Source organism: Aspergillus wentii, assembly GCF_001890725.1.
Source record: "Aspergillus wentii DTO 134E9 unplaced genomic scaffold ASPWEscaffold_7, whole genome shotgun sequence".
NCBI classification, from domain to species: domain Eukaryota; kingdom Fungi; phylum Ascomycota; class Eurotiomycetes; order Eurotiales; family Aspergillaceae; genus Aspergillus; species Aspergillus wentii.
In genome coordinates, this window is record NW_024467838.1 from 1,581,452 (window position 1) to 1,602,367 (window position 20,916).

Here is a 20,916-nt window from a genome sequence, read left to right on the forward strand (position 1 = left end):
AGGTTACATTTTCCGCAACCGGAAAGCTAAAATCGAAATGATCGACAGTCAAAGCTTGACAGCCGTCAGTCAAAAGAACGGTTCATCTCCACCAGAATCGCTGGTTACTATTCGAAAAGGAGGGTGCAAAATCTTGTTTGAGGACCTAGACCCCTTGGCTGCAACGTCGCGTGATGGCATTCAGTCGCCAGGGACGTCCATTGCGTTTCTCAGGGACCCGTCTATCTAATATCTCCAGCGCAGCACAATGTGAACCCATTCCTTCGATCCAGCTGCATCGTCAAAATGGATTCACCTTCTCAAAACCGTTCGCCCCAAGGGGACCAGACAGTGTCTGTATCGGAGGCGTCAGAGCCCAAGTCTGCCTCTCTCGGATCTAGCTATTTTGTGAGTCGAATCCTCTCTTTCCAACTCATCCTGACTGACTCAACTAGAGAATTCTATCCTACGGAGCACGAAATGGCGGCATCTTCGCCATCATCCTTGGCCTCGCATGCGCCATGGGATCAGGCATTGTATGTCTCAAACCTTCCGGTTGGATAAAAACTCACCATCGCAGGCTCTTCCTTTGATGAATATCGTCTTTGGTCAGCTCGTGGGCGTCTTCAACGAGTATTTTGTGCCCAACTCCCGCGTGACTGAAGAGCAATTCAAATCGGCCGTCAACACAGACAGCCTTTACATTGTCTATCTCTTCATTGGCAAATTCGTATTGACCTATGTCTCCATGGTAAGACATTGCTTAGCCGTCCTCTTTAAAAAGACATGACTAACCGTATAGATCTGCTTTCGTCTGGTGAGCCTTCATGCCTCGTCCATCCTACGCCTCGAATACACGCAGACTCTGTTTTCCCTCCCCGTCAGCAGGCTGGATGAGATCTCGGTAGGCTCTGTCACGCATGCCATCACGGCCTTGTCCAACACGATTCAGCAGAGTGTCTCCGATCGGCTGGCTGTACTGTTCCAGTCCATCGCCCTGCTCATCGCAGCGTATGCCATTGCATTTCGATACTCGTGGGCCCTCACACTCGTCGTCAGTTCGGCCATTCTCTTCGTCATTCTCGGTTTCTGTCTCACAGTGCCATTCCTGGTCAAGGCGCAGCAGCGCGTGGATCAGGCAGATACAAAACATGCCTCTATCGCTGCGGACGTCTTTGGCTCCATGCGTACCGTGCTCTCGCTAGGAGCGGAGGCTCCCTTGTCAAGGAAGTATTCCTCGTGGGTAACAGAGGCACGGAAGCGTGGACTACGAATGTCGCCCGTCACGGGGATCCATATGGCGCTCTTGTTCTTTTCCATGTATGTCAGTTTTGCACTGGCATTCTGGTTCGGACTGAAGCTCTATCGGGAAGGGCATATTGCGAATATCAACACGGTCATCACGTATGTCCCCATTTACTCACTAGCAAGAATTTCGCTGATCATCCAGGGTGTTCTTTTCTGTCCTGCTGGTTGTCTCCGTATTGGGGAATATCGCATCCCCCATCATGATTATCTCCAAAGCCATCAGCGCGTCTGGGCCTTTCTTCGGGGTCATTGATTTCAAGGTCCCTTCGCTGTCCGGCTTTGGAGAGGCAGATGTGTCCGCACAGGCAGATATTGTCTTTACAAACGCTACCTTTGCATACCCAGCACGACCGGGCGTACCGATTTTAAAGAACTTCACCGCGCGTTTTCAACGCGGAAAGACAACAGCTCTTGTAGGACCCTCTGGGTCTGGCAAAAGCACCATCGTAGCGTTGATTGAGCGATGGTATCAACTGCAGGAATTGTCGGATGGAGCAGTCCAGGGCGAGATTCTTGTCGATGGGCGTGATATCAAGCAGCTTGATATCAAGTGGTGGCGCTCCCAGATCGGACTGGTTCAACAAGAGCCCTTCCTTTTCAACAATACCATCTTTAAGAACCTTACTTTCGGCTTGATCCGGTCGAAATGGGAGCACGAGTCGGAGGCTGTCCAGATGGAATTGGTCAAGGCTGCGTGTAGAGAGGCATTTGCGGATGAGTTCATCGAGCGACTTCCTCTGGTATGTATTTTCATTTTATTCCATCCCCCTCACCCCTCCGTTTCATAATATCTTACTGATCTTCGCAGGGCTATGATACAGTCATTGGGGAAGGTGGCATCAACCTCAGTGGCGGTCAACGCCAGAGACTCGCCATCGCCCGTAGCATCGTCAGCCAACCGCCGATTCTTATTCTCGATGAAGCAACGAGCTCCATTGATGTTCGAGGTGAGAAGGTAGTCCAGGCTGCTCTCGACCGCGTATCCAAAGACCGGACAACAATCATGATTGCACATCGGCTCTCGACAGTTCGCCGGGCAGACCATATCATCGTCATGCAGGACGGGACGAGCATTGAGGAGGGCACCCATGATGAACTCACTCACAAGCAAGGAATGTATCACAGTCTTGTCCACGCGCAGCAGCTGGCGCCTTTGTCTGAGCCTGCGGGAAGTGAAGGCAAGGAAGCTGTTCTCTTGCAAAATGCAGAACTGCAACCACAGGATCGTCCAGCGGCGGACGATACGGATGAGGAGAAACAGACGAGCACAAAACAAAAAAGGATTGGTTTCTTTCACAGTTTTGGTATCTTTATACACGAGCATCGTCGCCGTTGGATCTTGTTCGTCCTGACGCTCGTGGGGGCCATCGGGGCTGGATGTAGGTTTTGCTCTCTTTAACCGGGACTGAAGCTGACTGCTTATAGCGGGATTTTCACTACAGAGCTGGCTGTTTGCACAGCTCATCCAAGTGTTTCAATTCAGAGGGCAGAAACTCGCCGATGCGGCCAGTTTTTGGGCGTTGATGTTTTTCATCCTTGCGCTGGCTATGGGGGTGTTTTATTTCCTCATGGGGATGTCTTCAAATTCCCTGTCCATGGTAAGTCTTCTTCTTTCTTGTATTTATAGAGTAAGCTAATAGTTAGTTTATCGTATCCTCATGTCGCACCGATTACTTCTCCAGCCTCATCCGCAAGCCCGTCGCCTACTATGAACAGGACGAAAATGCCTGCGGCAGTCTGATATCCCGACTGTCGACGGATCCAAAACAGGTCCAGGAACTGTTTGGGCCAACCGGGGTGTTTCCTCTGATATCGGTATTCAATGTCATGGGATGTGTCGCCATCTCCTTTGCCTTTGGCTGGAAACTGGCCGCAGTCACCTTCTTTGCCGCAATGCCGTTCCTCTTCCTGTCTGCGTACATGCGCATTCGGTACGAGATGATGTTCGAGTCGATGAACGCAGAGGTGTATCGAGATAGCTCGCAGTTCGCGACAGAGGCCATCCGGGCATTCCGGACCGTCACTGCTCTCACCATGGAAGATGTCATCATCAAGCGATACTCGGATCTACTGACGCAGCAGAGGAAAAAGGCCACGCGCAAAGCATGGTATGCTACTCTCATCTTTGCCTTTTCGGACAGTGTCGAGCTGTGCGCGATGGCCCTCACTTTCTGGTATGGAGGCCAGCTGCTCGCCTCGCGCGAGTACGGAATCATCTCTTTCTTTGTCGTGTACATCGCTCTCATCCAAGGCGGCCAGTCTGCCGGCCAGTTCTTCAGCTTCGGTCCCAACATTGCCCAGGCCAAGGCGTCGGCCAGTCGTATCCTCAGCGCCAGACCAACAGCAGAGGAGATGCTGCTGCAGAACCCATCCTCGCAGCCGTTACCGCCCTCTCATTCCAACGCCGACATCGAGCTCAGAGACGTTTCGTTCACCTATCCCACGCGTGACATCCCAACCTTTGTCAACCTCAACGTCTCCGTCCACAGCGGCCAGTTCGTCGCCTTCGTCGGCCCCTCAGGCTGCGGCAAATCCACCATCATCTCCTTGCTCGAGCGATTCTACGACCCCACCCACGGCTCTGTCCTCTTCAGCGGCCAAGACATCCGCTCCATCGAGCTATCCTCCTACCGCCACGCCCTGTCTCTCGTAGCTCAAGAACCCAAACTCTTCGACGGGACAATCCGCGATAACCTCCTCGTCGGCCTCGAAGACACCGAGCCCCCCATCACCGAAGACCAAATAATCCAAGCCTGCCAAGACGCCGAAATTCACGACTTCATCACCTCCCTCCCGGACGGCTACTCCACGGAGCTCGGCGTCAGCGCGCAAACCTCCCTCAGCGGCGGCCAGAAACAGCGCTTATGCATCGCCCGCGCTCTCATCCGCAACCCACTCCTCCTCCTCCTCGATGAAGCTACCTCCAGTCTGGATTCGCAGTCGGAAAAGCTCGTCCAGGGTGCTATGGAGCGGCTGGCGGGGAAACGCAGCATGACTATTATATCGATTGCGCATCGGCTCGCGACGATCCAAAAGGCGGATATGATTTTTGTCTTTGGCGAGAGCACAACGGGCCCGGGTTCTGCGATTCTGGAACGCGGGACGCACCATGAGTTACTGAGAAACAAGGGACCTTATTGGCAGATGGTATGTTTTCCCAAGCAGGATTTGTTTGCAGTCGCTAACAGGAGCAGTGTCAAGCGCAAGCTCTGGATCGACAGGTGTAGGCCATTGGCGTTTATAATATCAATTCGGTAGTTAATTTAATGTATAATTTATCTTATCAATGATCTATATATAATATTCAGTGGATGCAGCTTTATAATTAATTATAATCATAATATAAACATCAGCGACCTTCACTGCGTATCCTAACCTTGTCATTGGACAAAACGCAAGACTCTATGGTTTATTTGCATAACCCTCGAGAATATGATACAGCGTCAAAGGGGTAACGTCCCAGAGTCTAACTTCTTTGTTTGTAGATGAGCAGGCGAGCTGCCTGCCGTCGGGCGAGAATGCAACTGTCTGATGAGGCACATCGTGTTTGGAATCGTGGAGTATAGACCCAGTAGCGACATCCCAGACCTTGACTGTGGCATCACCAGACACGGAAATCAGATGCTTGCCATCGGATGAGATTGCTCTTCCAACGCTTGCTTCTCAGATTGGCACGTTTTCTCCGCCTCCTGCTTGAGCCTCTGCTCCATGTCGTGTTGGGCCTTGTTACATTCCTGGGATTGACTCGCCTTGTCCTGCTCGCATTGGCTCAATCTGGTGTCTAGAGCCCGTTTCTCAGCCTGGCATTGGTCTGCATCGGACAGACCCCCTTCTGCAGTACTCTCCTGTGTCGCTTGACGAGCATCAACCACTTTTTACCAGGGAGCTTTCCAAGGTTCTCCTTTGTTGTCGTGTAGCACGCCCGGGAGGTATATTTCTACCAACTGGCCTTGCAGGCAGGATCTTTGGCGCATGTCTCCACACAGGCCGGGGCACTGTCGACACCTTTCACCACCGTGTCGATTTGTGTCGGGAAATAATTGCATAGATACTCAAAGGTGTAGCCGGTGATGGAGCCCTGGCCGGCGTGGTTTCGGAGCAGCTTGGAAGTTCAGGTCTGCGCTTGCGCTCTTCGGGGAGAAACATGACGCCTGGGTAGCCTGAACAAGGCCACCAGAGAAAAGAAAGAGAAGGGGAAAATGCCAGGCTGAGAAAATGCGAGCAGGACAAAGTCAGTCAAGAAGAGCAATGCGAAAAGGCGCAACAGGAGGCGGGGGAAAAGTGTCAGGCTGAAAAGCACGCTTTGGAAGAGCAGCTGGAAAGCCGCTGTAAGCAACAGCAGGCAGATATCCAAGCAGAGCTCAACAAGTGCCGGGCAGAAAATACCATCCTGACTGGGAAGCTCCGTGACTCACAGGCTCAGATAGTGGGCGTCACAGGATGGAATGGAACGCTTCGCGGCCATATACTCCGTGATATCCTCAGAGTATATGATCCCACCGGTATTGCATTCTCGCCCGATGGCAGGCTGCTCGCAATCGCATGTATAGATGGTCTGAAACTGTGGGAAGTAGCCACAGGGACGGTGGTAGACACCAAGATTGAACAGCGTGCTCCCTACAGAAAGCGCTACAGGCCCATCAAAGTTGCCTTCTCGCCCAGCGGCAAGGAACTCGCGGTTGTTTCTGACAATGGAGACCACTATAATGCGGTTAACCTCTGCCGAGAAGAAGCCATTTTTCAGCCTGGATGGGCATGCTGGCAAGACGATCAACGGGGTTGTATTCTCGCCCAACGGCAAGATACTTGCATCTTGGTCTGAGGATCGAGCAATTCAGCTCTGGGACATGGCCAGTCTGACGCCGTATCGCGGTGTCATGGGCTATAAGGACGAACTCTAGGCATGGAAGATTCAGTATGTATAATACATTTGGTTGCAGCCGTCAATAGCATGGTTATCCTGGATGAATTAGAAGCATCATAAAGAATATATTCATCTGACTGGATAATCCCAATTTACTTTTAGGTATTTGCTAGAATCCAGTTCTACTTTCTTCCATCTAAATCGCGGATTCCAAATATTTCTGTCTAATATTACCTGAGCCATGTTAGAGGCTACGGAACGTCTTCCCTTTTTTTACGAACTAGTTATACATAAGTGGATAAATGAGCTATACTGGTGAAAAGCATTCTTACTATTAGCCGATCATTCCACACTGTGCCATCATAGTGTAAATACATATACCACTTGTGCCTCAAAATGCCCAGCCCATGTGATAGTCCACCAAGGTTGCATCCTGCAATGTGTCATCGGGTGTCAGTGCATCGCTGGTTATATCCGTAAAACTTAACTTAAAACTTAAAAGGTAGTATTAGAGCATTATACAAATTAGGAATAACTTCAATTTTGTCTCTTAGCCCTGCTCAAGGGATAGACAGCATTCCCCTTAGCCCCTTGCATTTATCATCGCTCAGCGCGGTTTAATTAAACTTGCAGTAAGTATTACACTTGACATAAATGCAAATAAAAAATTCCCTGGCTGCATTATCATTCCATATGATAGATAATGAGGGAATGTGCCAGACACAAAAACAGCAAGAAACAATGTACAAAATCTACTACCTCCCTTGAACTGAATCCTACCCATGCTGTCAAAGGGACAGAAACACAAACTCTATTGAGAAAAGGAATGTCACTGAAAGGTATGAAGGGATGAAGTCTCGTCCTTAAATTCGTCGCCAACACCACCCCAGACGGTCTCTCTTCTTCCTCTCCAGTCCAGCCAAGTCCAGTTCATCTTACTACCCTCTGCCAAGTGCCTTTGTATGTCTTATGCCATCAACCCAATTCCTCAATACAGACTAACAAAGCACAGCCTACAAAATGGTCAAATTCTCCGCTCTCGTCATGGCCCTCTTTATTGGAGTCGGCGTTGCAGTGCCCGTCACCGTGCGTATCCCCCTACTCACATAGCAGTTCTCGAATGAACTAAGAGCTGCCTAGATACTAATGATAGTATCTATCAGACAAACACAAACACACAAGCCCACGAGAACCGAGCCCGTCAGCTCCAGGGCGGTACTGCCCTTGAAGCTCTCGCCAACTCCGGTGGTATCACCGGCCTGACCAAGTCGGCGGGTTTGCCTATTCTCAGTGACCTGATGGGCAAAGACAAGGACAAGGACGATAAGGATAAGGACGGCAAGGACAAGGATGACAAGGACAAGGATGACAAGGACAAGGATGACAAGGACAAGGATGACAAGGACAAGGATGACAAGGACAAGAAGGGAGAAGAAGATGAAAAGGAGAAAGAAGGCAAGGGGGAGGAAAAGCCCGAGGCTGATAAGGACGAGGAAGAAGCCAAGGATGGTGAATGAATGATTGTTTGATGACACCATATTATGCAGTGACTCAATTTCCCTAACTATACTAAACCGAGAACTAAAACGAATGCCAGAGTTTATCCAGCTGCTGCAATGTAAAAGGAGCGTTGATAACAATATCGTATAGAGCATGACAGACGTATCCTAACCACAAGTCCAAGAGTTCCCTGTCTCCATCATAAAACATAACGGCATTAATATAAACATTGTACAGTATGTGCAAATCAGCGAGAGTATCCAGTTTGGATAATAAAACACGAGAGCTCTGCCCTGTCAGAGACCAAGAGTAACGAACGCATCTTCAGGGGTATCAAATATCTAAACAGCAAAGCACCTCCCATCTAGAGTGATCTTGCTTGCTACAGCAGCACTCACTCTAATCCTCCATGTCATACTCGTCCACCTCGATCCGCGTCCCCAACGCCTGCTTTCCCTCTTTGATCATCGCCTGGAGCTGTCGGTTCAATCGACGAAGGCTGGCATCTTCTTCTCGCTCCATGCGGCGCATCTGGGCAACATGTCGTTGCGTCTCAGCCGATGCAGGACTTTCTCGCGCTTTCGTTGGTGGTGACTGGGCTTTCGGTGTCGATGGCCGGCTGGACGACTGACCCGTCCTCTTACCCAGTCGGGGCATCACTGCGGACCTTCGTCGTGTATGTGATGGACCGATGTTTCTTCGATTGACTCGCTTCGTCGTCATAGACGGACTGGCATCATTTCCCAAGAAGTCCTGTGTGTTATTCGAAACCACAACCCAGTTTTGTTGGATATCGTTCTTGTCATCATCGTCGTAAGGGAACTGCCCAGGAATAGGCGTCATGTCCTGTCGTTGGCCTCGGTCTGCGGAAGTATTTTCTCCTTTTTCAGACGCCTGTTGCCATGAATGTTTATCGATCTGCGGCGACGGTCCGGCCGTCATCTTATACCCCCGACCTCCTCCCGCATAGAAGCCCCCAAAAGCACCGGACCAGCAAAAGTCCAAAACCTTACCAACTGCATTGATCACGGTTCGGCCCCAGCCGGAACCCCCTGGTTGAGGCTGTTCTTTTTCATCCGGGAGTGCCGTGGTCGCAAACGAGTCTCGTCGCGTGCGCTTGCGACTTTGATTCTCATCTATCTCTCTAGACGGCAGCGACTCGACACTACCATCGACCTGAGAAATAAGAGGCGCTTCCCGATAGCGACTGGGACGATAGTCGAGCTCGGCAGAGACTTCATGCGGCTCGCGCCAGGCGTGTTGTTGAAAATCAAGACCACCACCTGCGAGGCGATAATCGGTGCTGACAAGTGGCGCAGGACTGGTTAAATCGGCGTGCGACTCGGACATACGGCGCTTTTCAGACTCATAGCGAGTTCGTTTGCGAGGGAATGAGATGGAGCGATAAAGAGAAGTAGACGCAGACGGCGTTTGCGGAACCTGGAAGAGTTGGGATCGAGCGCCGGCGAGGTCGAGCTTAGGGGGAACGGGGGAGTCGAGAAAGAGAGAACCAGGCATGGTGGAGTCGGGGTGCCCTGCTGTGATATTACTGAAGTGAAAAAGGAGCGATACAGTATGGAATGATGGATGAATAAATGGATCTGGATAGATCGACAAGATCCACCAGATGGTGAGGTGGTGAGGCGAAGAAAAAAAAAAAAAAGTAAAAAAAGAAAGTGAAGCTGAAGCGGGGAGGCACTTGTGTTTCTATAACAACGGGAACTTTCCCTCTACAAGGCAGAGACAGAAAGAACACCACATCTTGAATACTTCTTGCTAGAAGAAGTCTATCTCGTCATCAATCATCTAAATAAGTAATTTCTTACAACCTCTGGCTGGTCCAGTCTACTCCGGCAGCTGCCAGTCCTTCATCGCCGTCTACCAGTACACACCACCCCTCATATCCTCGTCCGCCATCGCCTGCAATCACTGCCTCGAAGTTCTGGCGAGCAAAGTCCAACACAGAGTTATCAAACGTTCCAGGCTGTAGCCAGACAGCTGGAATTCCCGCCTTGTGAGCCTCCTGAAGCAGTGGGAGCGTCACGGCGGGGGGCGTCACGACGGACAATGACGTCTGGGAGGGCGACGGCAGGGCGAGGGGTGAGGCGACCGTATCGTAGGCTTTGGAGGGGAGGTTGATTTGAGGCGCACGGGGATTCAGCGGGGTGACAGGCAGGGAGTGTTGGTGATACCACGCGAGAACTGTTGGAGTGTCAGTCAATGGAATGATGAGTTGTCTTTAGATGCGATGCGACCAGCACTCACTCTTGTAGCCAAACTTGTTGGTGTCATTGCTGGCACCAGCGACAGCGAAGCGCGGCGAGGAAAAGAAACGCTTGACGGCCTCCATTATGGTATCGATGAAGATGAAGATGAAAATGAAAATGAAAATGAGGAGGGAAAGAAGTTTGGAACGCCAGAGGGCTCGAGAATGATGGAATCAGAGGCGGAGATTATTGCGTCGATCGATCGACTTCCTCGGCATCTTCTCGTCCTTCTCCATCTCCAACTCCACAACTTCGACTTCTCCAAATTTATCCAACAACGTCATCCGTCACCACCTCCCTTCAAATCCATCCATACAATCGTAATTAATCAAACCTCTATATTTCCCCATCAACTGCATGCCACCTTTCGTCCCCCGCAAGCGTGTCTCCTCCGAGGATCCGCCCAGTGCCAAACGGCAGGCATTGCAAAATGCGACCGTTATCCAGAACACGGATTCAGAATCCTCCCTGAGCGATGCCCCTAGCTCCGATGACGAAAATGACAAAAACGAGACTACGAGCAAGAACAATGATAAAGATGAGGACGAAGAGGACGGTTCAGAAGACGAGAGTGTTGACTGGGAGGATGCCATAGAAACAAAAACACCCTATACGACAACCCCTCTAACCCCTGCATTCGAAGCGCAGGATCTCGAATTGACGCTCGACAAAAATGAAGTGCATATGGCCGACCTTTTGGATGGGAAGAAGGGGCCGTCCAAAATTGAGCGACAAATTCGCATCCAGACTCATTGCATGCATGTTCAGTTTCTCCTCTTCCACAATGCTGTCCGCAATGCTTGGGCCAACGACTCGAAAGTTCATGATATTTTACGAGAGAAGCTGCCTGCGGGGATCCAGAAAGAAGTCAAGAAATGGAGGATTGCATCGGGTCTAGAAGCACCGGAAGAAAAACCGGAAGAGAAGAAGAAAAAGAAAGGAAAAGGGAAACAGAGTCAAAAGCAAAATCGAGATTGGGGGGAAGGTTCATCGCGCCTGGAGCCAGGCCAACCAGATATGAGTCGGGGCGATCCGATAATCACTCTGCTCAAAGTCCTGGCAGCCTACTGGAAGAAGCAATTCAAGATCACTGCGCCAGGTCTACGAAAGCATGGATACAGACCCATGTCTCAGCTAGAGGCCGAAATATCATCGTTCAACAAGGATGACCCCAATCCTGAAAGGCATGGTGAGAAATTCGCTAATGTCGATGAGTTCCGCGCAGCAGCAGAGCATATGGAGGGATCGAGAGATGTCGGGGCACAGCTCTTCACGGCTCTGCTTCGTGCCCTGGCGATCGAAACAAGACTGGTTGCCAGTCTGCAACCTCTTGGATTTGGCTGGACCAAGTCGGAAACTTATACAGCCTCAAAGCCCAAGGCAGACGCTGAGACCAATACAGATCTTCCTGATATCGCAGAAGAGCCAGAGCCTGAATCAGAAAACAGCGACAGTGATGAAAACTTGTCTGGACCAAACAAAAACAGTAAATCCTCCAAAGGTTATGATAAGGACCTTCCTTTCCCCATATACTGGGCTGAGGTAGCCTCCCCAATCACCCATGAAATCATTCCCGTGGACCCATTGGTATTGCCAAACGCCGTGGCCACAACTCCGGAGCTTCAAGCAGCCTTTGAACCCCGCGGGGCCAAGGCAGAAAAGGCCAAGCAGGTCATATGTTATGTCATTGCCTATAACCAAGATCGAACCGCAAAAGATGTTACCACACGATATCTACGTCGTCGGACCTGGCCAGGTAAGACAAAGGGCTATCGGATGCCCGTGGAGAAAATTCCTTTGGGTCATCGAAAGGGCAAGTTTTATGAATACGATTGGTTCCGGGTAACATTTCGAGTCTACGAGCGACCAGAGAAGCAGCGAACGATGGTGGACGACATTGAAGATGTCAAAGATCTTCAAGCCAACCAACCTGACAAAAAACCGGCCAAGGAAGGGGACACATTGCAGAGCCTACGTTCGTCGACCGAATTCGTCTTGGAGCGCTTCCTACGTCGGGAAGAAGCCCTCCGGCCAGGGGCAAGGCATGTCCGTACCTTCGTCTCTGGCAAAGGACCCAAAGCCAAGGAAGAAAAAGTGTACCGACGAGCCGACATACTCAAATGCATGTCCTCCGAAAGTTGGCATAAAGAAGGCCGACAGATTAAAACGGGTGAAGCAGCCCTCAAACACGTCCCCATCCGCGCCGTGACCCTTCTCCGTAAGCGTGAGGTTGACGAGCTGGAACGTGCGACGGGCGAGAAACCCAAGCAGGGCTTGTATGCCAAACATCAAACGGAGTACATCATCCCTCCGCCGATACGCAACGGCGTTATCCCCAAGAACGACTACGGGAACATCGACTGTTTCGTACCTAGTATGGTACCACAAGGCGCCGTCCACATTCCCTGGCCATATACAGTACGCATCTGCAAGAAACTCGGCATAGACTACGCCGAAGCCGTAACAGGCTTCGAGTTTGGATCTAAAATGGCCGTCCCCGTCATCGAGGGAGTCGTAGTCGCAGCCGAAAATAAGGACCTCGTCAAGGATGCCTGGCGGGCAGAAGACGCAGAAAAGCGAAAGAAAGAGCAGCTCAAAGCTGAAAAACGCATCTTACAAACCTGGCGCAAATTTCTTTTCGGTCTACGTATCGCCGAGCGTGTCCGTGAGGAATACGGTGACAGAGATACCGAGAGAGATGAACACAACCCATTTACAAACAGACAGTCGAATCGTAATCAATCCCCGCCGCCGCAGGAAGACCAACGCGAATCATCCGAAGATCCAGCCGATCGTGGTGGCGGGTTCCTGTTACCAGGCGAAGATGACGGTGACGATGGAGATTTGATTGTTGAAAGACATCAACCGATACAGCCTCCCCCATCTGAGCCGCAGATTCATTCTGTAGATGATGACGAAGATGAGGATGAGGTTTCAAACTCCAGTTCCATTGAGGAAATACCTCCTCCGTCTCCATCTGAGCCTGAAGATGATCCTGCTTCCGTCTCTGATTATGCACCGCCCAGGCGCAGGCCAACTCGGCGTACAAGAGGTAGGGGTAAATATTAATTCGGCTACACAGGTAAAAAGGGAAATGGAAAATAGAACAGGAATTAACGAGGAAAACAATCTGTATACATTACTATGTAACAATAATTTATCTGAGCATAGGAATACCATAACAGCAAAACAGCCTCAGCTTCAGCTTCCTTCACCGCATTGTCTACCACAACACTCCCCACCCAAACCAACTAACCACTAAACCTGCATCTGAAGAACACCCTCATAATCGCAATCAATCAGAACATGTGGCTCAGGGTCATCCCTGCAAATCCACTTCGTCCCAGGCGCATGCCCACTCTTATTCGAATCCAACAAGACCTGACCCTTCTCAGGGATCGGCCCAGAAACCCGCTCAAGTCCCAGCGTGAACCGGTTGAAGTCAACGGGCCCGTTGGGGAAGCTGATATAGTATTGGCTGTTGTTGCATCGGGCGCTCTCCTTGGGCTTGGATCCGTAGGACCTAAATGATGGATTTGTTAGTCTCTCGGATACAGGGTGAAGGGGAGAGGAGGTAAAGGTTAGGCATGGACTTACCAGATCAGGTTGCAGTCAGTGGGAGTATCGTCTGGGTAGTTTTTATCGGTCACGACAAAGTGCATGGTGGCGCCTACGGTACTGGCTCGGGCCCGGAAGTCGCTGATTTGGAGATAGTTGGTGGTTGTGTTGGTGGGAGCAGCGAGGGCCGAGCTGGCGGCCAGGAGAAGGGAGGCGATGGTGAGCTTCATTGTGAGGATTGGGGTTGATTCAGAGAGAGGGTGGATATGTGTTTGATGGTGTAGTTGAGGATTGGGATTATGATGGATGTCGCTGTCTTGTTGGGTTGAATCCGTGAGAAGAACGCGTTATTTATACCTTTTCCGTCCTCTGCCTGGTGCTATACAATTCCTGTGTTCCATGAGGCATCGAGCATCTGAATGAAACATTGCAGCACAAGTGAAGCCAAACAAGTCTATGATCGCCAACATCGTATGCACCAAGTGACAGGTCTTCGAGGCTGAGCAGCCACAAACTACAATACTACGGTGAGCTCGATGCATCCCAGATGAGACATTGAATTAGGCGGACCACCTGTTCGTGGATTGTATGGTGTTCCTGTACATATCTGTCTCGGATTTCAGTAGTTGATGCTTTTTTTAAGGGCTGGCCTAGTGCTGACGGCTTGTTCTGGAGATCCTTGCTTTAAATAGACTGCCTGAGCCAATCCCAGATACCTTGGCCTAATTCTGCTGGCTGGCTCGTATTTCTATGTTCATGACTGGGTGATCGTGTTCGATTGGATTTTCATCTTTCATCGTTGTAGGCCTTAAAAGATCTGCCTGCCCAGTCACCGGACAAGAGGTACGCTTAATTTAGAACCCAAGAACTTTGCGGATGAGAATATTCAGGTAATGTTGGCAGGGACTTATACGAATTCACCTGGCAATGTTATGTGATTTGGTGGTGAATATGGTCTGCTGGATGACCAAGAAGATTCAAAACTATGGCTCCATGACAGTCATGTGTTGATAAGTCAGAATATTCAAGCTTGGATAATATTAATCGACGCTGTACATTGAGTACGTTGCATATCATAGCATGACATTTCAAAATCAACATTCGTGATATTAGAACCTGCGACGACGGGACGGGGAATTCGTCAGATCCAGCTCACTGTAATCCCCGTTTGCAGCCCATGAGCTTCTCGCCTGGTTAATATCCGTGTCCGCATTCAGGTCAAAATCATCCATTGGACTGAAGTGAACCGCTGGAGAAGCAATAGGGCTGTGAGCGACACGTGGTCGAGATTTGAAAACGCTGGAATAGTCCGCCTCCTCTTTAAATAACTCATCCTGCGGGGTAGATGCCCTGGAGATGGAGTCATATCGATGTGACCCCTGTTTCTGCGGCGTTTCGAATTGGTTCACGGGGAACGAGGCACGAGACGAACGAGGTGCAAGACTTTCCCTTGAGCGAGTAGTAGGCATCGGGGGAACCAATGACATGGATTTCCTCGTGCGTTCAACCAGAGTAAAGGTATTGGATCGAGTGCTTTTATATCCTTTGTCAGGATTCACTTCTGAAGAAACCTGCACAATAGGAGAGCTCGCCCGACTGTATGATGTAGGAGATTCAGCTATTTCAGAGCCAGTTTCTTCTGGAGAAAAGGTGTTGGGTTCGGGTGATGCCAAACTGCTTGTGCGACCACCGGTGTCTGTTTCCACGGCAGGTACGCGCAATGGAGGAGCAGCCCGGCCGGACAGGTTGGATTTACCGCTAATGCGAGCGAGGGCTTCGTTCATGGAGGACAGAAGCTTCTGGTCTTCTCCTCTTAAACAAGTACGATTTACTGGTTGTCGAACCGCTCTGGAGATGCTGGCAATGTTTAGAGCTTGATGATCTCTAAAAACCAATGGCGTACTGTTTGAGGTAGTTCCTGATGACAGACTTCCGGGATCTTCTGCATTTTGAATAGATGCGCTAAATTCACGCCATCTATCCAACCGATCGCGCTGCCGTGAAACACGAGACTCCAGATCAACTAGCAGATCCTGAGCTGAGCTGGCACTGAGATCTTCAACCGAAGACTTCTTAGCTCTGGACCATGCCTCGGAGAAAGGAAACTCCAGAAAAGCATCACTACTGCTCTGAGAGCCACCGTAAAGCAAAGTCTCCGCCCATTCTTCACTGCCCAGCCAATTTGATCTAATCTCCTGGGCTAGCGTATCAAAGTTTTTCGGATCACCAGGGATAGTGGAGGAATCATCATTTGCCCGATTGGCGAGTTGTACTTTCTTGCTATCCAATAGCTCAGAAAATTGGTCGTAGGTCAGGCGCACATGAGCGCGGCGATCTCCCATTGCACCAAGAGAAACGGTATGGGCAAGGATAAGAGGTACCATCAGCTGATAGTCCTCGGGAGTAATGCCTTTGGCTGTCGATAGTCTGAGTGCGGGATTGGGGAGCTGCTCCGCAGTGGCGGTCAAGGCCCGACGAAGGACAGCCGTTGAGAAGACCGCAAGTAACTCATCGAATCGATCCCCCTTACAATCGTCCAGCATGGATTTCCGCAGAATAGTTTCCCTCCCGAGATCGCCATTCTTTTTGAGCTCGGTTAGAACTCGAAACAGAGCTGCGCGGAGGTTCACCGACTGTAGTGGTTCTAGCGGGGGGAAGAACGGGCGGAGTTTCTAATAATTGTCAGCTAATTGGATTGTGCGCTGATAGTGAGAATAAAATCATACATCATGCGCGGTATTCGGGTCCCAAATAGCGACGAGGTTGTACAGAGCCCATTCGACGACCTTGATGCGCTGGCGCTGGTTCTGCGATGAGGGGGAAAGCGAGCGAACGGTGATATCCGGCCAGTCCTCTTGCGAATCCAGCCGCAACAATTTCAGATTGCGGATAAAGACGGTGACGTGCGATGAGGGCGTCCAGTTCAATGCCTTGGAACGGGATGGAGGTCTGGAGGACTGCATGGTTGGGGATGATGCATCATATCTCGATCCATCGCCGACGATGTATGGAGCACGTCTAGTATATAAACAGACGCTGTTTGCACTGTTTGCATCGGGCCCCTCTTTGGGTTGTTGATCTTCGGGGCTTTTCTTTCTTTCTCTTCCTGGAAGAACCCCAGAACTTCTTCTTTTCGGCCGTTGTCTTGTTTCTTTCTTTTGCACAGGCATCTGTTATACCCTCTTCCTTTCCATATATATTTTTTATTTTCTTTGTTCGCCGTTCGCTTCATATCTGTTGAAGAGATTGCAGCCGTTGCAACCCCTCATCGCAAGCCATCGTCACCACCGCAACCACCATCATAATGGGCTCCGAAACACCAGTCTGGAGTCCCCAGACAGGTGAGTTGGAATTTCCAGGATATAGATTTGATGAGTTAATGCAGGCCTAACCCTTTCTAGTCTTGTCTACTCTGCCTCACCCCCCAGAGGAAAACTCCGCCTCCCCCGTTTCCTTCTTCCACCTGCTCGAACGACTCAAGACTACCAAGCGCGAGGGCTGGCGCCGTTTCGATATCCACCATGGCGAATCGATCTCGGATCATATGTACCGCATGTCCATCATGACAATGTTCGCTCCTCCGTCGTTGGCCGCGAAGATCAACCTGCCCCACTGCACGAAGATGGCCCTGGTTCACGACATGGCCGAATCGCTCGTGGGTGATATCACACCGGTGGACAACGTGAGCAAGTCCGAGAAGGCTCGACGAGAAGCAGAAGTGATGGACTATATCTCCAAGACTTTGTTGGCCGGTGTTCCCGGGGGCATGCTGTCGGGACAAGAAATCATGAACGTATTCCAAGAGTACGAAGAGAACAAGACTCTCGAGGCTCAGTATGTTCACGATATCGATAAGATTGAACTGCTCCTGCAGATGGTCGAGTACGAGCGTACCCATGACGTCGATTTGACTGAATTTTGCCATGTCGCTCCCCGGGTTCAGCTGCCCGAGACCAAGGAATGGGCCGCTACACTCATTAAGGAACGAGAGGAACTGCAGAAGCAAAAGAAGCAAAAGGCAGCCAATGGTGTGCAGGCATAAATTATGAGGACGGTATAAGTGTTGACTAGCACATACCAGTAGTGGGAGTTTACGTGGATATTCTTTCTTTGTCATGATTTATACCAACTGGAAGGCGTTCGGAAAGGGTTCTACATCTAGATAGATAGCATCGCGCGAGTCGATGGGTTCCATGAGCCAATGGGTAATATGATTATGCATGTGTGCATTTCGCTGTATACTTCATGCAATATGTATAGCATCAAATGCGTATGGTACATAGGATTACGGATGACCAGCATCAATCCAGCGGCTCTTTCTCCATCTCTTTCGCCAACATCTCTGCTTCGGCTTCCATCTCTTCCAAGCTCCTAGGCTTCCTCTCTTCGTTATCGACAGCAGGAAACCTCGTTCGCCGCCCATCCCCATTCTGTTCCTGCCGTCGCACCTGCTCTCGAATCTCGCCCTGCAATCCGCCCTGTTCTTGCGATAACTGCTTCGGCGCCTCACCATTCACAGGGCGCTCCTCGGCCAGATCCGCGCAATGAGATTCATGGAACTTGCCCAAATCCCCCTCCTCCCCATCCAACATCTCATACACCGCATCCGTCCCACCCCGATAATCCAAATCCGCCTTCTTCCTGGGTATGATATGCGTGTGCACATGCGCAACACTCTGACCCGCATCGACCCCATCCTGCACGGCAATGTTGAGACTCGAGGCCCCGTACACACGTTCAACCATGCGGCCCACCCGGCGCACGGTGAGGAAAAGATCGCTTGTTTCGGCGGCGGTCAGCTCGGAAACGCGGGGGACGCGCCGGCGCGGGGAGACGAGAACATGGCCGGGGAGGATGGGTTTGAGGTTGACGAGGGCGAAGGTGAGGGGTGTAAGGTGGAAAACCTGGTTATTATAATTAGTTTACTGCCAGCTTCAATATTTAAAACACGGTGAGTGGGTGAGCGTACCTGGGAAGTCACGAGGAATGGGCCGAAATGGATCGGGACCCCTTTGAGGGCGAGGGACATGGTAGGAACCGGGGGCGGGTTTTGAGTGGACATGTGTTTGGGATGGAATCGGATGAGATATTAGAAGAATTTGATTGCACAGTGGAGGATGCGCCAGTGATGGTTGCAATATTAGTAAACTAAGATGGGTGAGTTGATTTGGTGAGGTTTTGGCGCTGATCGGGGATTTATATCCAGTTATCCACTCCCTTGACCACGCCATACAAGACAACCACAGGAAATAGTACCTAGGATTCTTACAGTTAAGAGAAATATTCTGGCATATATGATTTTTACTGTGATATCGAAATTTCTTAATCTACACCGATTGGACTGCTTCGTTCTTAATCGATGTTATCAAGAAACAATATATTCTGGCTAGAAGACCCCGACTCAGATATAGAATCGAGATCGAAATTCCCACGGATTTCCACAAATCCAATTGGCCACTTCCGATCTTTCATTTTTCCTTTTCCTTTTCTTCTTTTATTTGACATAAAATGCTATTCACAGTGCACATAGATTTGAACCGTTGGGCCACAGTCCTTAAATGTTAAAACACCAATTGCTATCCGTTGAAGATGGCATTGGAGCAGATCATCTGGCTGCACTCCATAGGGAAATGACCAATAGCTTCATATCAATCGCACCAGGTGCCTAAGGATTCCGATTCAGCCTCGTAGAAATGCACTGCCATGATCCGAATTTCACACTGAACACAATGTTGACATTCCACATAGACCGCAAACCAACATAGACAGGTTTTTGGCAAGCAAAGTCAAAGCTGTTGCTGAAGGTTAATTCGTGTGTAGCATCAAGCTTATCGGACTGCTTCTAGGAAGCAATCCCAATCTTCCCCCTCCCAAGGCCATTCATCGGGATGATTGCCATGGATCGTGATTGCCATTTCTTCTACCATGTCTATATATGGGGAAACCTGCCATGGATCACCCCAGCTACTTGAAGGTGGGTCGTCCAATAATGTCCTGTATCAGTGAGTTGGGCAGTTTCTTGATTTTGGCCTCGATAGTTGAAATTTCTTCCTTCATAGCGTCAAAGCCGCCCGGTCGTAGCACTCGCAGACTCTTTGAGCCAAGATGCATCACCAAATAGAGCAAAATAAGCTGCCTTATACTCGCTTGTTCATCTGCAAGGGAGCGTCTTGCCCCATAGCTTCCGTCCACCTTTTCTCACCCAAGAACTTCATTGTGGCCGCAATCAAACTCCATTGCTGATATGTATCACGCTGACCGGATCGGCGATATTCTTCAAACCATGGGGGTAAACCCACTGTGCTGTCGAATGCCATTCTGTCCGGTAGGCAGTCGATTAGAAACTTGAACCGCGTTGCGCTTGACAATGGGGTTATAGCGGGCCGCGGGTCATCATAGATGGCTGATATGGAATGGTGAAACAAGTCCCCGAAGATGATCCAGTTGTAGAGGGCAATTTCGGTATCATGGCAGATTATCATATTATCGAGAATTTCACCATCATCGTCATACGAGGAAGGACCGCATATCATATCAATTTCCTCACTGAGAGGGTTTAGAACATCCATTTTGTATTTCCACGCCTGACGGATATCGTCCAGAGTTATACCATCATCGACCACTTCAATTGCAAGGCTGAGGAGTGACTGCATCCCCCCACCGAGGGTTTGATGCAACTTCTGCTTCCGTTCATTGCTCTGCACAGCCCAGTCCGCCACCCTGCGAGCAGTGAAGGCCACGAGGAAATGGGGAGATGGCTCTAGCAAAGGGGATTTGACGGCCAGTCGAAGGACGTGTTTGGATGTATCCTTGTAAATGTAATACAGTCTCTTGGAGGTGAGCACCAGCGTATAGAGATCTTTCAGGGAATAAAGGTGCCCTGACAAAAGCAGAAGAAGCTCAGTAGGGAGACCGAGCAAGGAGGGGGAAGTCATCTTGCTGTTTGCTGTTGCTTCTGAGGAAGAAGGATGCTGGGGTGAGGTGGATGAGGAGGAGGGGGGGTGAGGAAGAGAGTGAGGAGAGAGAAAGAAGAAGAGGTGGAGGGGAGGGATGTATGAGGGATGTCGAGGGCAAGGTGAAAAAGAGGAACACCAACAACACGCAACAGTGAATGTCAACCTTAGGGCATAACACACCAAGTCTCATCTCCCCTCAAAACCTCTACAAGATGAGACACACCAGTCTTCTATCCTCAATACATTTGCTGCAGCCACTTCCGCAGAAGGAATAAACAGTCCTATCTCTTTCCTCCCCAATGCTGTACTCAAAAGTCAGTTTAGAGGCCAAATGGTCGTCGAAATTGTGTATCCATGCCCTAGAGTATTGAAGAAAGCTTAATTCGGTTGCTTTGGGAGCAGCACGAGATCGATGCCCGTCAAAAGTTGCTGGCTGTCGATGACGGCAAAGACCATACGGGTTTGAGAAATATCAAGCCTGCTT

General features: G+C 50.2%; 11 protein-coding genes across 11 annotated transcripts; 3 read left to right on the forward strand and 8 right to left on the reverse strand.

Annotated features, from left to right (window-relative positions):
• Positions 1-165: 165 nt before the first annotated feature.
• On the forward strand, positions 166-4,600 carry ASPWEDRAFT_62003 (ABC transporter ATP-binding protein). Its single transcript, XM_040838612.1, has 9 exons — positions 166-387; positions 435-515; positions 560-730; positions 782-1,383; positions 1,430-2,027; positions 2,096-2,666; positions 2,713-2,885; positions 2,932-4,434; positions 4,482-4,600. The coding sequence occupies exons 1-9, from the start codon at positions 286-288 to the stop codon at positions 4,512-4,514; spliced, it is 3,834 nt and encodes a 1,277-aa protein (XP_040685970.1). The 5' UTR covers positions 166-285; the 3' UTR covers positions 4,515-4,600.
• A 492-nt stretch (positions 4,601-5,092) lies between these two features.
• ASPWEDRAFT_656925 (uncharacterized protein) lies at positions 5,093-6,294 on the reverse strand. Its single transcript, XM_040838813.1, has 3 exons — positions 6,047-6,294; positions 5,703-5,988; positions 5,093-5,494 (listed from the first exon to the last, which is right to left on the reverse strand). Coding segments are annotated over exons 1-3 (486 nt in total). The 5' UTR covers positions 6,048-6,294; the 3' UTR covers positions 5,093-5,295.
• Positions 6,295-7,064: 770 nt separating this feature from the next.
• Positions 7,065-7,928, reverse strand: ASPWEDRAFT_657101 (uncharacterized protein). Its single transcript, XM_040838815.1, has 3 exons — positions 7,642-7,928; positions 7,258-7,512; positions 7,065-7,164 (listed from the first exon to the last, which is right to left on the reverse strand). Exons 1-2 carry the CDS (start codon positions 7,804-7,806, stop codon positions 7,288-7,290), a joined length of 390 nt encoding a protein of 129 aa, XP_040685972.1. The 5' UTR covers positions 7,807-7,928; the 3' UTR covers positions 7,065-7,164; positions 7,258-7,287.
• On the reverse strand, positions 7,580-9,513 carry ASPWEDRAFT_44384 (uncharacterized protein). The gene has a single exon (XM_040836254.1). The coding sequence runs from the start codon at positions 9,167-9,169 to the stop codon at positions 8,051-8,053; it is 1,119 nt and encodes a 372-aa protein (XP_040685973.1). The 5' UTR covers positions 9,170-9,513; the 3' UTR covers positions 7,580-8,050.
• Positions 9,474-10,001, reverse strand: ASPWEDRAFT_117678 (CoA-binding protein; the record flags this gene model as incomplete). Its single annotated transcript, XM_040828759.1, has 2 exons — positions 9,474-9,853; positions 9,917-10,001. 2 exons carry the CDS (start codon positions 9,999-10,001, stop codon positions 9,474-9,476), a joined length of 465 nt encoding a protein of 154 aa, XP_040685974.1.
• Positions 9,781-13,272, forward strand: ASPWEDRAFT_44385 (Rad4 family protein). Its single transcript, XM_040836255.1, has one exon. It carries the CDS (start codon positions 10,276-10,278, stop codon positions 12,985-12,987), a length of 2,712 nt encoding a protein of 903 aa, XP_040685975.1. The 5' UTR covers positions 9,781-10,275; the 3' UTR covers positions 12,988-13,272.
• Positions 12,686-13,928, reverse strand: ASPWEDRAFT_44386 (uncharacterized protein). Its single transcript, XM_040836256.1, has 2 exons — positions 13,516-13,928; positions 12,686-13,441 (listed from the first exon to the last, which is right to left on the reverse strand). The coding sequence occupies exons 1-2, from the start codon at positions 13,704-13,706 to the stop codon at positions 13,177-13,179; spliced, it is 456 nt and encodes a 151-aa protein (XP_040685976.1). The 5' UTR covers positions 13,707-13,928; the 3' UTR covers positions 12,686-13,176.
• Positions 13,929-14,585: 657 nt separating this feature from the next.
• ASPWEDRAFT_117382 (uncharacterized protein) lies at positions 14,586-16,439 on the reverse strand (the record flags this gene model as incomplete). The annotated part of the gene is made up of 2 exons (XM_040828731.1): positions 14,586-16,148; positions 16,203-16,439. 2 exons carry the CDS (start codon positions 16,437-16,439, stop codon positions 14,586-14,588), a joined length of 1,800 nt encoding a protein of 599 aa, XP_040685977.1.
• A 341-nt stretch (positions 16,440-16,780) lies between these two features.
• Positions 16,781-17,518, forward strand: ASPWEDRAFT_175587 (HD domain-containing protein; the record flags this gene model as incomplete). The annotated part of the gene is made up of 2 exons (XM_040831379.1): positions 16,781-16,817; positions 16,878-17,518. The coding sequence occupies 2 exons, from the start codon at positions 16,781-16,783 to the stop codon at positions 17,516-17,518; spliced, it is 678 nt and encodes a 225-aa protein (XP_040685978.1).
• Positions 17,519-17,777: 259 nt separating this feature from the next.
• Positions 17,778-18,505, reverse strand: ASPWEDRAFT_118288 (HIT family protein; the record flags this gene model as incomplete). Its single annotated transcript, XM_040828807.1, has 3 exons — positions 17,778-17,912; positions 17,994-18,380; positions 18,446-18,505. The coding sequence occupies 3 exons, from the start codon at positions 18,503-18,505 to the stop codon at positions 17,778-17,780; spliced, it is 582 nt and encodes a 193-aa protein (XP_040685979.1).
• Positions 18,506-19,613: 1,108 nt separating this feature from the next.
• Positions 19,614-20,411, reverse strand: ASPWEDRAFT_175589 (uncharacterized protein; the record flags this gene model as incomplete). Its single annotated transcript, XM_040831380.1, has 1 exon — positions 19,614-20,411. The coding sequence occupies one exon, from the start codon at positions 20,409-20,411 to the stop codon at positions 19,614-19,616; it is 798 nt and encodes a 265-aa protein (XP_040685980.1).
• Between the last annotated feature and the right edge of the window lie 505 nt (positions 20,412-20,916).

Bases quoted from the DNA above. Each gene is read 5' to 3' on its own strand.
- ASPWEDRAFT_62003 (XM_040838612.1), top strand. From the start codon at position 286: ATGGATTCACCTTCTCAAAACCGTTCGCCCCAAGGGGACCAGACAGTG. The intron at 1,384-1,429 runs GTATGTCCCCAT...CTGATCATCCAG, and splicing joins AATATCAACACGGTCATCAC to GGTGTTCTTTTCTGTCCTGC. The intron at 2,886-2,931 runs GTAAGTCTTCTT...GCTAATAGTTAG, and splicing joins CTTCAAATTCCCTGTCCATG to TTTATCGTATCCTCATGTCG.
- ASPWEDRAFT_44384 (XM_040836254.1), bottom strand. From the start codon at position 9,169: ATGCCTGGTTCTCTCTTTCTCGACTCCCCCGTTCCCCCTAAGCTCGAC.
- ASPWEDRAFT_44386 (XM_040836256.1), bottom strand. From the start codon at position 13,706: ATGAAGCTCACCATCGCCTCCCTTCTCCTGGCCGCCAGCTCGGCCCTC. The intron at 13,442-13,515 runs GTAAGTCCATGC...TCCATCATTTAG, and splicing joins ACTGACTGCAACCTGATCTG to GTCCTACGGATCCAAGCCCA.
- ASPWEDRAFT_44385 (XM_040836255.1), top strand. From the start codon at position 10,276: ATGCCACCTTTCGTCCCCCGCAAGCGTGTCTCCTCCGAGGATCCGCCC.
- ASPWEDRAFT_657101 (XM_040838815.1), bottom strand. From the start codon at position 7,806: ATGCTCTATACGATATTGTTATCAACGCTCCTTTTACATTGCAGCAGC. The intron at 7,513-7,641 runs GTCCTTATCAGC...CTTGTCATCCTT, and splicing joins CCATCCTTGGCTTCTTCCTC to GTCCTTGTCATCCTTGTCCT.
- ASPWEDRAFT_656925 (XM_040838813.1), bottom strand. The intron at 5,495-5,702 runs GTGAGTCACGGA...GCATTTTCTCAG, and splicing joins GACGCCCACTATCTGAGCCT to CCTGGCATTTTCCCCTTCTC.